Below are 16,963 nucleotides of genomic sequence, written 5' to 3'. Positions count from 1 at the left end.
TTATATATACCACCTCTATACTATAAAATACACAAGGGAGGAATCAAAACTCGAAAAAATCGCTACCTCCCGATTTCGGTCGCCTCGTATTAATTCTTCTCGGACGTTAAACCCTGCACTCTAGGTATCATTAGATCGGGAAAGGACCATAGTTTTTAGGAATACCTGCAAAATTTAAACATCGGCAACAATTTTAGAAGTTTTCACGCATTTTCTTCCAGTTTACTCTCCGGTGACACTTTCTTCGATCAGATGTTGCGCACCAAATTTATTCATGCGCTCTCATTGGTTAATTTTGTTGATCAAGATAAATCGTACGTTGACTCGTATTTTAGAGGGATATTCAAAAGATGAGTGAAGAAGTTCTTATTACGTGGTGAGTATATGAATTAATTTTCATATTTATGTAGAAATATTTTAACCATACCTCGGACATTCGGTAGGACGTGACTATGTATTTCTTGCATCAAAGCAAGTTTGAATATCGTTTGAAAATCCCTCTAAAATACAAGTCCGCGTACGAGTTATCTTGAGCAACATTGAATTGACCAATGAGAGCGCGACATCTGATCGAAGAAAGTGTCACCGGAGAGTAAACTGGAAGAAAATGCGTGAAAACTTCTAAAATTGTTGCCGATGTTTAAATTTTGCAGGTATTCCTAAAAACTATGGTCATTTCCCGATCTAATGATACCTAGAGTGCAGGGTTTAACGTCCGAGAAGAATTAATACGAGGCGACCGAAATCGGGAGGTAGCGATTTTTTCGAGTTTTGATTCCTCCCTTGTGTATTTTATAGTATAGAGGTGATATATATAAAAGGTTGGAAAAATTTCGTGACGAGCCCCTGTGGTTTGATTTTAAATTGATGAAATAAAACACATAGTTGAATCGAAATTGGTCATTTAATAACAAAATGACGATAAACTTTATCACATATATAAAAATTATACACAACATGTAAATAATATAAAAAACAATGCTTAATACTTGAACATAGTTAAAATGTTGCCTTTAAAATCAAAGGTGAGGGATCAACTTTTTGCCAAAGTATTACTTAACAAGTAATACCCCCCCCCCCCCCCCCCCGCCCAGAAATCATTCAGAGTACTTATAATTGTGCAAAAATATTTCATTATACCCTTTTTAAGTTGAAACAGAGGCCCCTGACCCCATGTTTCTGTGATGTTAAACTTTAGGCAAGATACTTAAACACAAACCATGTTAAAGCGTTTACTTAGAACTGCAAAATTAAGTTCTATTAACAAAAATGAAAACAGAGGCCCCTGACCCCATGTTTTTCTTTTATAACCATAAGTAATATAATGTTATAGCAAAACAAAATTTTGTTTAGAAACTACAAAGAACATCTAAATAGTGCATGCTAACGAAACAGAAGCCCCTGACTCCATGCTTCTTAGTAAACATATATATAGGACAATATTGTTGCAACAAAAATTATAACAGTCATTTTCATATGTCCCAAAGAACTGCTGTAATTAACAATACGAGTAATCAGAATGTATAATAGTTTAAAGCTCAACCTTCATACTGTCAAAACAGAGGCCCCTGTCCCCATGTTCTTCAGTTTGTTAAAATAATTTGTACCCATTGGATAAACTAAATATTTAACAAGGGAATGCGAATATATTTCCTGTATGCGTTTGACTTCCATCGTCCATGCAATTGAAGTTGTTCATCTGATATTCCCTTTGATTTAGCTGACGTAGCTGCACCTATTCGAAACGAATGTCCTTTGTACAGTTTTGTGTCATAATCTAAATAATTGAGTGATATTTTTAAATGTTGATTGAAATAACGGCAAGAAACTGGTGATTTGTCCTGAAACATGAAAAGTTATTCCCACATAGCTGAAACTGCACACAATTGTGGATTTTCTTTGGTTGCCTTTAAATGAAATGTTACTGGAGGTTTCCCTCTGTGATGTTTATAATCAACCATTGTCAAAGACATACTTTCTGGAACACCATTCTGTTGATGAGCAAATGAAATTGCTGATAAATTCAACGTATTATTCGTTGTTGACGTAATCTCTCCCACTCGTAAGAAGGCATGAAATGCTAATAAAAAATTGCCTTAAAAAGTGTTCTTTGATAAAAGGATTGGGTACACTGCGGTAGAGCATTTACAATTTTCTGCAAGATCACTGGTGTGATTGGAAGGCGTGTGTCTGGTCTAGCTTTCAGCTTTTGAATCCCCTGCAGTGTCCGTTTCACAATGAAATCTTAGGTTGGATCAGGATAGCCTTCCATTTTGTTAAAATGTTCCAATGCGGACAAGTATGTTGTCACAGTTTGTGGAGACAGTTGTTTTTGATAGCAAGAAATAAATAAAACAAGATATCTGTGAGCCAATGCTCACTAGTGATACCCCCGCTCTGATGTGAATATGCAAAATAAAGCAAAGTCGACATTTAACAGGAAGTTGACTCCCGATTGGTACAAAAATATATTCAACGATATGACATGCCTATACAAATATTGTGTAAAAATTTCAAGCATCTGCGATAAATAGTTGCTGAGAAATCTTTGACGAAAATTTGTTTGAAAATTTTGGTTAAAAAATAAGCAAAGTCGTCATCTAACAGGAAGATACAAAAATATATCCCACGATATGGCATGGCTTAACAAACACTGTGTAAACATTTCAAGCATCTGCGATAAATTGTTGCTCAGATAAATGCGACAGAAATTTTTGTTACGGACGGACAGACAGACGGACGGACAAACAGACACACAAGGGTAAAACAGTATACCCCCTCTCCTTCGGAGCGGGGGTATAACAATATGTTCACCTGACATTGGAAACAATGGTGCACCTGTAAAGTACTTTGATAAAAAATTGCTGTACATTAGTTTCGCTCTGTTGTAAGCATTCCAGGTTGATACTGTCAACGCATTTTCTGCTAAATATTTGGACAGGGACATCAGAGTTTGAACATCTCCTCCGGTACTGCTGTCGAATGATGATCCATATAAGGTGCTAGCTTGTGAAACTCCACTATCTGTAAACGAGATAATTTGTCACTGAGCACATTATTAACTCCTGGAACATGTTTAGCAACAAGTAAAATATTAAATTTTAAACATTGCACAATGAGTTTACGCAGAAGTTTCATAATGGTAGTTTCTTTTGCAGTTTGTTTATTAATTACTTGCACAACTGCCATATTTTCAGAAAAGAAGCAAACTCTCTTATTCGAAATTTCATGTCCCCATAACTGAACCGCTACCACAATAGGAAAAAGTTCTTTAATAGTTATATGATAAATATGCCAATCTGAAGTCCATTGTCCATAGAACTATTTGTTTCCAAATATACAACCGAATCCCAGGACACCAGCATCTGTGTACAGTTGTAAAGTGATAGATGTTTGCCATGTATCCTCAAGAAACAAAGACTTTCCATTGAAGTTTTGAATGAAGAGTGACCATGCTTTAAGGTCTGCTTTAGCTTCTCTGTTTAGCCGACACCTATGGTGAGGTTTGCGTAATCCTTTAGTAAGGTCAATTAAGCGACGTAGGAAGGTGCAACCTGGCTGCCCTACTGCACATGCAAAATTAAGGAGCCCTACACGTGATTGAAGTTCCTGTTAAGTGATCTTTTTCCTTTGTTTGTACAATGAAAGTTTTCACGAATTTTTTGCAATTTCTCCATAGGAAGTCGAATCTCCGTATCATTAGTATCCAATTCCAATCCTAAAAATGTTAACATTGTTGTTGGATATACAGTTTTTTCTTGCTTCAAAGGAACCCCTATCTGTTGCATAAACCGCAAAAATATTTCTACTTGACCTGTACATAGAGAAAGACAGGGTGGGCCAACTAACAAAAAATCATCTAACATATGTACGCAACCTTCTATACCAAGCTTATTATAGACAATCCAATGCAATGAACTTGAAAAATGTTCAAAGAGACTACATACAACTTAAACCCATGGGCAATGTCTTGTCATAATAAATATCATGTCCAATTGCAAATCCTAACAACTCATGGTCCCTTGGATGGATGGGAATGTTTTTATATCTATGCTCAATGTCAGTTTTTGCAAGTAATGCCCCCTTTCCAAATCGCTTAATCAATGTCACTGCATCATCTACAGTCTGGTACGTCACAGCAGAAAATTCTTTTGAAATGCCATCGTTAATTGATTATTCCTCCGGAAAAGAAAAATGATGAATAGCTCTGGATTCCCCTGGCTTTTGTTTAGGCACTAAACCAAGTGGTGATATTTGAAGGTTTCTAAATGGTAACGTACTTGTAGAAAATGGACCAGCAGCACGCCCTTTCTGAACTTCAAGATCATTTTTTTTGTTGAAGAATATTTATATTTTCTTTGGCTGATTGAAGATTAGTATAATGTCTAAACTGTCTCGACCCACAATAAGTAATCTTAAACCAAAATGTAAACCCATCTAACAAAGATTTAGATTTTGCTGAATCATAACCTTGTTACCACATTTCCAAAGCTTTTACGTTAACAGGAGTAACACACCGGGATTCAGGCTGACCTCATTTTCTGATTTGGTTGGTTGGGTTCTGTTGTTAATTGGAGGTTCCATAAATTCTTTTGTTTGACTCTGATGGTTCAAAGCAGTCTTTCTTGGAATGCTCCCCAAAACATCTGCTGCAGATGTGTGCGTATTCACAGCTCGGTCTGGTACAGTTACCATTGTTGTTGTTGTAGCTGAAGCATGGTTATTTGGACTTGCCACGAAAGGGCTGCTGTTGAAATGACTTTTGTTTAGATGTTTTTTCTTGACCATCAAGCCGACTTTTCAACCCAACCTGCAATGCCTCTATGTGTAATTCAGCATTTATTTTTTCCCAGGGCATTTGGGCTGGATTTTCAGCTCTCCACATTCGGAATTGTTCATCGTAATAAAAAGCAGCCTTGTGCCCTACATCATTGCTAAGTTTTTTAATTGTTGCTATGTATTTCATTAAACAAGGCGCTTACGCAGGGCATTTCTCGCAGTACACCGCTTCGAAGATATGAAAGGCATTCATCCACTGCTGTAGATTTCTGAAGTAATACTTATGTTCCTTTTGCTGAAAAGTAAAAGAATTATCTTTTCCTTGTACTGCTTCAAGTTTAGCAGAGCTCTGTTTGAAAATGAGGGAACCAAGTGGAATGTATTCTTCAGCCCAGATTTTTGACTTTACTTTTACATCGATACCTTGTCCTAATTGGTGGCCTGAATGCAGAGGACCTCTTGCATTGCGCAAATTACTGTTTAAGGGCGTTGAGACGACGGAATCAGGTACTTGGTTTGTATTGTCCTATGTCTGCTGCTGCTGTTCAATCGCATCATCCCCAACTGATGTTGCTTGGCAGATTGCGTTGACGTTGACTGGACCTGTCACAGGTGTATTCTGTTGTAATTGAGATACCACTGCACTGTTACATACATGTCAGGACAAGGCACAGGGGCTCGTCACGAAATTTTTCCAACCTTTTATATATATCACCTCTATACTATAAAATACACAAGGGAGGAATCAAAACTCGAAAAAATCGCTACCTCCCGATTTCGGTCGCCTCGTATTAATTCTTCTCGGACGTTAAACCCTGCACTCTAGGTATCATTAGATCGGGAAAGGACCATAGTTTTTAGGAATACCTGCAAAATTTAAACATCGGCAACAATTTTAGAAGTTTTCACGCATTTTCTTCCAGTTTACTCTCCGGTGACACTTTCTTCGATCAGATGTCGCGCTCTCATTGGTCAATTCAATGTTGCTCAAGATAACTCGTACGCGGACTTGTATTTTAGAGGGATTTTCAAACGATATTCAAACTTGCTTTGATGCAAGAAATACATAGTCACGTCCTACCGAATGTCCGAGGTATGGTTAAAATATTTCTACATAAATATGAAAATTAATTCATATACTCACCACGTAATAAGAACTTCTTCACTCATCTTTTGAATATCCCTCTAAAATACGAGTCAACGTACGATTTATCTTGATCAACAAAATTAACCAATGAGAGCGCATGAATAAATTTGGTGCGCAACATCTGATCGAAGAAAGTGTCACCGGAGAGTAAACTGGAAGAAAATGCGTGAAAACTTCTAAAATTGTTGCCGATGTTTAAATTTTGCAGGTATTCCTAAAAACTATGGTCCTTTCCCGATCTAATGATACCTAGAGTGCAGGGTTTAACGTCCGAGAAGAATTAATACGAGGCGACCGAAATCGGGAGGTAGCGATTTTTTCGAGTTTTGATTCCTCCCTTGTGTATTTTATAGTATAGAGGTGGTATATATAAAAGGTTGGAAAAATTTCGTGACGAGCCCCTGTGGACAAGGACTAAAATATTAAGTCATTCCTAATAGAAAATAATACACATTAAAACTTGGCTAGTACCAAATATCTTAACCTGTAACCACAATTTAATGTGGAGATAATTTTTTAATCAATGATAAAATACCTGTGTTATACACAATCAAAGGCCAGTTACTGAGTTAGTTGATCAGTTCAGCAGAGCTACCACTTCAGCTGTTCTTATCTGTACTTTGATTGCTGCAAAATTGAATATATAAATCATTACAAAACAAGTGCCATGCAACTAAACTAGCAGTAGCACCAGATCATATCCTGTTTCCAAGACAAAAATCATGCAAGATTTTTCATTATAAACATAATCGAGGATGTTGACAGAATTATTAAAGACATAAGCATAATGATGATCACACTCACTGTCACAATGAACAATAATTTATGCAAATAATATCACATATACATCAATTAAATGGCAAATATCAAGGTATTTCCTTTTCTCTGGACTCCATCTTACCCATCACAGTTTATTGCACACAAAATTGCTCCACGGATATTCCTATAGTATTTCGGAAGGCCAATTTCCCAATTTAAATGTACCCCATCCTTAAAGTTAGAATGTTCACTTTGTTTAAGTCCTTTTAAATTCCAATAAAAGACACTTGAATCCGTTGCAAGTTCATGCTTTAAAAGTTTGTTTGCTTCAATAACCAAGCTATTATAAATTGAAGGCAAAATATGTCGTGTATTCTCACGAAAGAGGAGTTGACATGCAATAATTTTCACAGAATGTCGTCTAGCAATACGTTTTAAAATGTTCACAAACCGAAGGATAATAAGGCGGACTTCGCTAATTACAATATCCTTTGTGTCTATGTCATTCCCACACAGCTGGAACACTGCATACTTTGGACGAAATCTACATTTAAAATTTTTAAAACGTTCTATATGATCCGGATTAGCGAGTCGTCCACCTGGAATTCCACAATATTCAACACTAATGTTTTCAATTCCAAAATTCTTAAATTTCACATCTGAATCGATATATTGTTTCAGTTTTACGATATGCGAACTCCCCAAAAGCACAACATCCGCCATGATATTTTTAGAACGCTATTTCCGTCTATCTTTAGTCATTCTGATAAACAACGCACACATGACAGAGGGCGATTCGGAAAAGGTCTCGGAATAAAACTTCCAATACCGTTTTTAGTTAACAAAGAACTGTAGATAGCTCGGGCACTGCATAGCTGCGTTTACTAGGCTCAGACAAATACATGTATAAGTCCTTCTTTACTCTTAACTTATGAACACATTACGTAACAACCAACGCTATCTTTTAGATTTGATAACCAACGTTATCAATATATGTTTTTCGGCATCTAACTGAAGTATCTGATGAGTGCACTTACACTGATATTGCTGGATTAAATTCCACAAGCAAATTCCTTGTATTATTTACAGATTGAACATCTTTTTAAACTTTCATTTTGGGTGCGTTGTTTTGATCCAAGCTGCCACCTAGCGGTGAAATGGGCAGACAACTCTACCCGTACAAATTACTACAACATTGCCACCTACCGGTTAAAAAGGTTAAAGGGAGATAATTCACGATTGCCAAAATGCATTTATTTGCAAAAATGTAATTTAAGGCCGAGAGATATAAAGAAAATTTTACACTCCTACAGCAATTAGGCCGATATGGCAAGAGGGACAGGGCTGACTCAGAAGCAGTTGTCATCGGCATTCGCTTGCATCCTACATGTTACGGGATTACCACTGGACACAATTTTACTATACTGTAACAGATTTTATTTCCACTATTGATGAACGAAATATAGTTCTGAAACATACACATCACAAGACAACACAAACGCATATATCAAGTACACTAGCTCCATTTCATAATTCAATCACATTTACTACTTTAATAAAATGGAAAATAGATCAAATTAAAATCCAATCAATTTTTCATATTTCACCATTATTATTAGGAATGATCAATATGTACATTTATCATATATATGCATAATTATGACTTTTAGATATAAATGTCAAAAATAAGTATAGACAAAGTTTATAGACAATTTTGACACCACATACATTTATATGTTACTCACACAAAACATAGATCTTACCAGATATATGGTATCCGAACCTATGCAATTAACATCACTGTATTTAATTACTTGCGTAGGAATGACTCTACAAATCAACCTAATAAATAATTGATTACTGATAAAATAATTACTTAAATAAATAGCATTCTAACCCTTTATTTTAATTCATAATTTATTTATTTTCACACAAATTAATAAAGTTAATAAACTCTCTTACTTTAGGTCTTAGTCCATGTCTGTATAGGTTGAAATATAACAGACAGCTCTCAGTCACTGGAGAAATTAAATCAAACACCCGAAAATCACTCTACCTTCAAAGAATTCAACCTTTTACCTTAAAACCAACCAACCAAAGTTAAGAATCACTAGACCATGAACAACAATCTAAATATGCCCTACTTTTCATGTATGGAAACCAATAAGTGTCTTTACCAAATAAATAACGAATAAAACTGTATAATATGGATTCATATGACAGCAATAATAAATTTATTCAAACAAACAATAATTAAAATCACTTGCAACGTGTTCTATCACATACACATGTTCCTTTTTAGCAGACGAAACGGATAAGATTTCACTGCTGTGATTGATTAATACACTTTTCAATTATTCATAAAGTAATAAAGAAAAGGTTAAGACTTAAAAAAAAATTAATTTTTTAATACAGAGAGCTCAGGGTACAAATTGTATCATAGAGCACGTATTTGTCTTTTCCATATCCCCATTCTATAATGATAAGTTGAAGCCTCATTAACCTTTTTCCTTTCTTTACTGTGTGGTGCATTTAGTCTCACTGGATTCCAAACGGAAGTAAAGGCTCCGTCCAAACTTTCCTTCCAATGACAGACAGCCTAAAATGACCTATCGTATGCTTGGTCACCGAATGCTATCCTCTTATTTTGGAACATATTCATAGTATTATTAAAACATTCCACAAAGTATATCTCCTTAGCGGAAACATAATCCTTTTGATATTTGTAGAGGTTGAAACTTGTTATGACACCACACAATCATTTTTTGTGAAATTTGTCTACCATTTCAAGTCTTGATGGTTCGTAATTTTTGTCAATCTTGCATGTCGAAGAATGATGACACTCAGAATGGTTAATTTTTTAGTGTTCAACTATGTTCACTAAGAGCTCATTTTATACCCCCTTCGAAGAAGAGAGGGTACATGTATCTTGTTTTGCTACTGTCTGTCGATCGGTCCACCAACAGTTTCCGTTCGTTTTCCTCCCAAAGGATGAACATATTGAAATGAAATTTGATATACAGGTTTAACATAAAATTTGATATACAGGTTTAACATAAAATATCTAAGTCAAGTTCGATTATGGGTACGATCGAGCAATTTTTCAACAGAGTTGTGCCCCTTGGACGTAGACAAATTCCAATTATTTGAAGTTTCCGTTCATTTTCTTCGCGTAGGATGCACATATTGAAATAAAATTTGCTAGAGTTATGTGCCTTGGACTTAGAAAAATTTCAATTATTTGTAGTTTCCGTTCATTTTTTAGCAGACGTTTCCAATGGAGGGGGGGGGGGGGGGGCAAACGTGTTTCACAAACATCTCTTGTTTTTTCTGGATTTAGCCCACGGTTTCTTAGTTCCCAGTGGTAGTGGGTTACAACAGGATCAAATTTTTCGTACATGTTCACTTCAGACCAATTTTTACCTTTTAAATGCGCTGGTTCACTTGAGTTTTAACAATGTTTCTTTGATTGGCTTCACTTCGTGCCAGAAATCGTTTTGACTAACCAGGCCTCGCAAATCTTTGACGAATTTGTTAATAGATAGGTTTCTATCATGAATGTGGACGTTCATGGCTTTTCCTTGATCTTCTAGATATTTATAAATTCTCCATGTTCCAATTTTTTTATGATGTCATCTTGTTTGGTCACATTTTCATTCTTGATGACTGTTTCTTTTCACCAATGGCAACCACTCGAATCTTAAGCGTTTTTGCGCCATCCGTGTAGGGCATCCGTTATCATCCCCATCTTACGGCTCTACCGAACGCGGAGGACTCTGCTAAACGCGGAGCAGGGTTAATTTTACACAGAAAAGACAAGGTCTTTAATTTCCCTCATACTCGCTCTTAAATGTTGAATCCACGCCTTCAATTGCTACACATTTCAAACAAATTAAAAAAGGAAAATTTCAGCTGTTGGTGTTTAAACATCAAAACCGTCGATAATTTTTTGTATACAAAAAATATTAAGTAACAAGTTTGACAGTTCAACTTTATTTCAACGCAATTTTAAAGAATACAAATGTGTCATGATCATAAATGTACATTCTATCCAATTTCCAAGTAATTTTCTTAACTTTGTTTTTAAATATGAGCGCTTCAAAGGAACAGGGTCTTTTTTCTGTAAGCTAAATTAACAAAGGGGAAAATTGTCCTTCAATGGCACTGTCTTGCTGTGATTTATCTTTGGTTCTGCTCTGCAGTTGTTAAAAGAAACACAGGACTCGTCTCAACGATGACATCGTCCATTGGGGGGGCTGCGTTTGCTGCTGACCATTGAACATGAGCCTAGACAGCTGGATGCATCGCAGGACAATGCGCAGGTTGCATGTGAGGAGGTTGGGCTAGAGGATACTGCGCATGCATCTGGTGGTACACTGGAGTTTACCAGGGTGAACTGTGGTTTGGCCGAGGTTTGTGGTTCATGAAGTGCGGCGTGTTAACCATATTTTCTATGCTTATGTTGTTTGTTCATATGTTCTGCACCCGTTCCTCCAGAGAACTGACGGCGTTGCTCATGGTGGCATTGTTCGGAATTTAAACGGCCGTTGTTCCTGACTCCAGGCTCTGTGTTCTGCCAACATTGCTCCATGGTATTGGGATTGTGACAAATAAAATTTCCCCTTATATTGGGCATAAACCCGCTCATAATGCGTCCTATCATCTTTGGTGAATCGACTTTTATATTTGTAGCTTCAAGGGAGACTCGTTGTACAAATTCTTCAACGGATTTTGTGTCTCCTCGTGTAAAATAAAAGGGATCAGTAGCATAATGTGACACTGGATTAAAGCAGTTAATGAATGTCATATGCATCGCAGTTAATGATGACTTTACTGTAGCGTCCAAGGTATTAAACCATGTTGCTGCTGCTGAATGGTAGGAAGAGCATAACTCGTTGTTCTGTCAATCCTTGCATATTCAATAGGGCCATGAATTTGACCCACCATTGCACTGCGGATGTTTTACAGTCTCACATTTAGGCTTGAGTCTTGGGTATGGGGCAGGAAGGTGTAAGTAGTGGCATAATTACGGGGTGAACACTAACTTTCTGTCTGTCTTGCTATCTCTAAATGTGACAGAGTTTTCCTATAAAGTTTTCAAGTTCATCGACCTTGTCTCATTGTCTTCCTTTTTCCTCAACTGTTGTCTCCAGGAGAGCAGCACTTTCCTCGTCTTTTTCATGAGGGAGTTCTTGGTGAAAATAACTTATTTGTTCGGATTCTGAAGTATTAGAAGATTGGATCAGAGGTATCACCAATCACCTCTACTTGGTGCCCTCAACAACACTAAAGAGAGAAGAGGAGAACATTAGGTGGGAATTGCTCAGCGTCTTTTGACACGTACAAAAAATACATGTTGGCAATGGCGACCGATGCCGTCAATGAGAGCATGGAAAGCTGGACAACGATGTCCGACAGAGATGGCACAGGCCAGGTGGGCACAGTTATTCTTGTAAGTTTGATGTGCATAAAGACTATATTTTTGTTTTATGTTCTATAACTTTTATTATTTAGGATCAAAGGTGGTAGAAAAGTTGGAGAGCATCATTGAATCAAAGCAGATGAAGATGGACATCAGGATGCCCTTCCCACGGCTGCAGACTGCCAATCTGGAAGCATACCACTCCCTGATCGATCATTTTGCACAAAAAATGAATGATTTTTCTTACCAGGGGATGCAGAGTCGGCAAGAATAAACACAAATTATTATCTCAATGAACTAAAATTATGTTTCAAACTGTGGCATTATGACTACATTCTGAAACCTTTGACCTTAAAAGATATTTTTATTTACATATTTTTATTCACATAGATTGCTTCTTACGACAGTGCATTTCAACGAAAATGGCAGTCGGGAACAGGCTTTAACAAAGACCAACGAGCTGAGATACAAGATCACTTTACCCATACAGAAAAATGGGCGACATTACAGTCAAGAATATTAAATCTTTACGGGCACTTATGGTATATATATATATATATATATATATATATATATATATATATATATATATATATATATATATATATTTTTTTTTTTTAAACGAACATGTCAAAACAAAGCACGAGTGTTTATTTAAATTGAACAAACAGCATTCACGGTAAATTTATTCCATATCAAACTTAGTTTATATACTAGATGGTTCACTTAAGTTTTAAAAGCAATTGTTTTATATAGTAACCATAGTTTTATTTGACTTAAAAAACTAAATTCAACTTACAAAAATTAAAATTCAACTTGAAGAACAACTGATGGTATTTCCTTTCCTATAATTTTACTTATAATGTATGGCAAAAGTGAATGAAAAATTGAAGGAATAAAAAGTAAAATGAATTTAATTACAGGAATGATGTATCTTGCTCACGGAAAAATCGGAAGAAAATTTAAATTGACACACTTCCGATGGTATTTCGAGTGGTCTTGATGCTGTAAAATCACAAAACTTCTCCATCTTTACTGGAACAACAGTTGATACTGCAGTTGGAAATCCTATGAATTTTATAAATTGTAACGAGACAGGGCTTCTCAAAACTCGCTTCTCTGAAACACTCCGTCTAGGAGAGGACAAAGTCAAACTTGCTTGTTCACTCCTTTCTTTCAATTTATTCGTTAAAACGTTTTACTTTTTATTTACTTTGCAACTTTATTAACATATTGGAATTGTTATGTCCCTCTACAACATCGTCACGATATATTTGAATTCATAGTGACTTTCGTAAAGACGCCGACACTAAGATAGTTGCAGCATTAAGTCTTCAAATTTCCTTGGTCACTAATCAATTCTCGTTTTCATTCCACCGTGAATTTTCACTTGTGTACCAACTTATTTCGACAGGTTTGTTTGCCTGTTTTCCTTTTCTTGTCATGTTCAGTCTCTAAAAAGCACATGAACCTAGCCAAAAAAAAATAGGTTAAAAGTTAGATCAATCAGTTGTGTCTTTTAAACACACAAGTGGATTAACTTCAACCAATTGCTTAAAATAACTTTGACAAAAAGTTGTTTGGAAATTTTGGCAAAAAATAAATATGGCCGTCATTTGACAGAAAGTTGACGCCCTATTGGATAAAAAAAAAAGATCCCACATTATGGCCGGTTTTAAAAAGTGTGTTAAATTTTCAAGCACCTACAATGAACAGTTGCTGAGAAATCTTTAAGAAATGAATGCATGTCACTTGAGTTGCTACCTGAAACGGAGTTTTTTCCGACTGCGCTGAATGTTAAATTGTTGTATCTAACGTCTCCCGCTCGTATAATCGAGGTTGCAGTAAGCCCGCATTTTGTTGTGTTTTCTTGAATTTTTAAAAGAAAACCTCTCATACTTTGTTGAATTGTTTCCAGTATTTTTTCCTCAACTTTGTTCGCTGCCTCCTTTATACTACTGGCTGACCCTAGGTGGATATTAGCTGAAAGGAGCATTCTGCGCATCCCCACGGTCGTCAGACAGGTCCCCATACGATCCACCGACATGGCTACATTGAGGCATGACGCTTTCTTCCCTGGAAATGGGGACTTAACTCCTTATAGAGCTTACGTGGAGAACTCTGGTACACGCAGTTAACACAGCGGAGAGATGTTATCCATGCCAGTCCTCGTTTTTGGTCGCGAGAGTAGTTCCAATCTAAACTCCATTTACAGGTTGGTTTCAATGTTCGATGATCCTTATATGAAGCGTTTCATAACCCGAAGTCTTCTTATTGTGTAAAAGTCTAAAAGTTTCACTTTCTGGGCTTCCTGCAGCTTCACTGTAACCGTGTTAATCAATGGCCCCGGGGCTCTCTCCCCCGGGGTCTTAGAATCTTCATGTTGCTGTCCCTGCCCTCTGCATCATTAACAGTCTGCATCATTAACCCTCTGCATCATTAACAGTCTATAGCTGACCGTTGTTAGTAATTGTAACCAATTCACCATACAGCTCACTAATTAGCCCGAATTGAAAATTAAAGTTTTTCTTTACCCCCTTTACATGTATTGTCATCCGTTATATCAATAATTGTATGATTCTATTACCATGGTTCAGGGGTTCAGGCTCTAGGATGGGGCCAATCTGGCCATTTAGTAAAAATGTATTAAATCTTGGAAAATATTCTTCTCTATTACCATATATATTTGTTAAAAACTAAATGCATGGCTATAATGTCCATGAGGCCCTCTACCAAAATTGTGAAATTCGTGACCCCAGTGTCAGGGGTGAAGCTAATATGGCCATATTGTAAAAATTATTAAATCTTGGAAAATATTCTTCTCTATTACCATATATATTTGTTAAAAACTAAATGTATGATTATAATGTCCATGAAGACCTCTACCAAAATTGTGAAATTAATGATCCCTGTATTGTCTTTCATCGAGACAATTAACATACGACCAACACCGCCATGTGTCTTTTCTAGAAAGCTCTTTTATTGTCACACTATACACAAAAACATGCATGGTCGACCCGACCAATTCCGGATAACACAAATTACATCACATCCCCCCTCTTTACTTACTATAAAATCTAACACATTTAAGTTTTAGAGTTTCTTAAAATTCAAAATTGTTTCTTCAAAATTATAATCAATTGGATTTCATAAGTAATATTTTTTTACAAACGAATAGTAGACGTACAAACATGAACACAAGTACATCAAGTTATTTCACATATTCTGAAAGGTAGGCGGGTGGTCTCGAGATTCTTCCTGATCTGGTTACCGAGGGTTTGCTGTTTGCCACGGGATTTCCTGACTTGAATGTGGGGTATTAACATTGGACACATCACCAGAATTTTCACTTTCACTTGGTACAGATTCACTCAATTGTGGTTCAACTTCTGGGGGTAACATCTGGAAGTTTGTTTCCCGCGATTTCAATATCTGGCTACGGTTTCTCCGAAGAGCTCTTCCATGTTGGTTCAATATGCTGTATGAACGGTTTCCAAGGTTCTGTTGAATGACTCCTGGTTCCAAATTTCGATTTTCTGTATTCTGCATACGAATGATCTCTCTCTCTCTCTCTTCAATGTGCGGTAGTTTAGAACAGGTTCGGTCATGAAAATATTTCTGTTTCATCTGACGAAGTTGAAGTTTGGAGAGTTGAGATTCCAAAGGTTTTTGCTCCAACCATGTTCGAGTTGTAGGAATCTTTGAACGAAGACTTCTGTTCATCAACAGCTGTGCGGGTGATTTTCCAATTCCATCAATAGGTGTATTTCTGTTCTCTAAGAGAGCAATATTTGGATCACCGTTGCTCTCTTCGGCCTTTTTGAGCAAGTTTTTAATGGTCTGGATGCAGCGCTCTGCCTGACCATTCAAACGTGGATAACGAGGGCTTGATGTTCTGTGTGTAAATTCCCAATCCGATGCAAAACACTTAAACTCATGGCAACTAAATTGCGGTCCATTGTCTGAAAATAGTTCTAGTGGTATGCCATTTCTAGCGAATACTGGTTTGCATGCTGCAATGGTAGATCGGGCTCGTAAATCTGGAAGTGGTATGATGTCTGGGTATTTCGAGTAATAATCCACCAATAACAAATAGTCTTTGCCCTTGAAATGAAAAATGTCTGCTCCAACCTTTGTCCAAGGAGCATTCGGTATATCATGTGGAATGAGAGGTTGTTTGATGTTTGATTTTCGGAACGAGTTGCACACTCCACAAGTCTGAATTAACTGTTCTATGTCAAAGTTCATGTTCGGCCAAAATATTATGTTCCTGGCTCTCTGCTTAGTTTTCACGATACCAAGGTGAGGTTCATGCAGTTTGGTAAGCATCTGGCGCCGCAGTGATGATGGTATCATTACAGACTGTCCCTTGTACAATAGTCCATTCAGGACAGTAATTTCACCACGGTAGTTCCAGAACATCCTGACACAAGTTGGAACTTGTTCACGAGTCTCAGGCCATCCTACTCTAACAATGTCCGCTAATGTTTGAAACTGTTCATCGGCTTCTGTGGCATCCTTCAATTCTTGAAGCTTTTTCTCTGTCATTGGAAGTTCTTGTTCAATAAAGTTCACATTAATGTCCTTATCTACTAAAGTCTCTTTGCACTCTTACAAGAATACTCTACTCAAAGCATCGGATATAAACATTTCTTTTCCAGGTACATATTTCAGTTGTACATCATAGCGCTGTAACCGCATCAGCATTCTCTGTTGTCTTTGAGTAGCTTGGTATAATGGTTTGCGATGAATTGCTAACAACGGTTTGTGATCTGTTTCTATGGTAATCGAACGACCGTAAATATAATGGTGAAACTTTTCACATCCATATATAAATGCCAGCATCTCGCGTTCTA

At 36.7% G+C, this 16,963-nt stretch overlaps 1 protein-coding gene and 1 pseudogene across 1 annotated transcript; both read right to left on the bottom strand.

Annotated features, from left to right (window-relative positions):
- Positions 1-4,534: 4,534 nt before the first annotated feature.
- Positions 4,535-5,748, bottom strand: LOC128174234 (uncharacterized; annotated as a pseudogene).
- A 9,626-nt stretch (positions 5,749-15,374) lies between these two features.
- Positions 15,375-16,655, bottom strand: LOC128174233 (uncharacterized protein K02A2.6-like). Its single transcript, XM_052839832.1, has one exon. The coding sequence runs from the start codon at positions 16,653-16,655 to the stop codon at positions 15,375-15,377; it is 1,281 nt and encodes a 426-aa protein (XP_052695792.1).
- Positions 16,656-16,963: the final 308 nt, after the last annotated feature.

Source organism: Crassostrea angulata, chromosome 2 (genome assembly GCF_025612915.1).
Source record: "Crassostrea angulata isolate pt1a10 chromosome 2, ASM2561291v2, whole genome shotgun sequence".
In the NCBI taxonomy this organism is placed as follows: Eukaryota; Metazoa; Mollusca; class Bivalvia; order Ostreida; family Ostreidae; genus Magallana; species Magallana angulata.
Note: the sequence above shows the minus strand (reverse complement) of the source record. Positions and strands in the feature narration are given on the sequence as shown.

Coding starts and splice junctions, on each gene's coding strand:
- LOC128174233 (XM_052839832.1), bottom strand. CDS start 16,655: ATGACAGAGAAAAAGCTTCAAGAATTGAAGGATGCCACAGAAGCCGAT.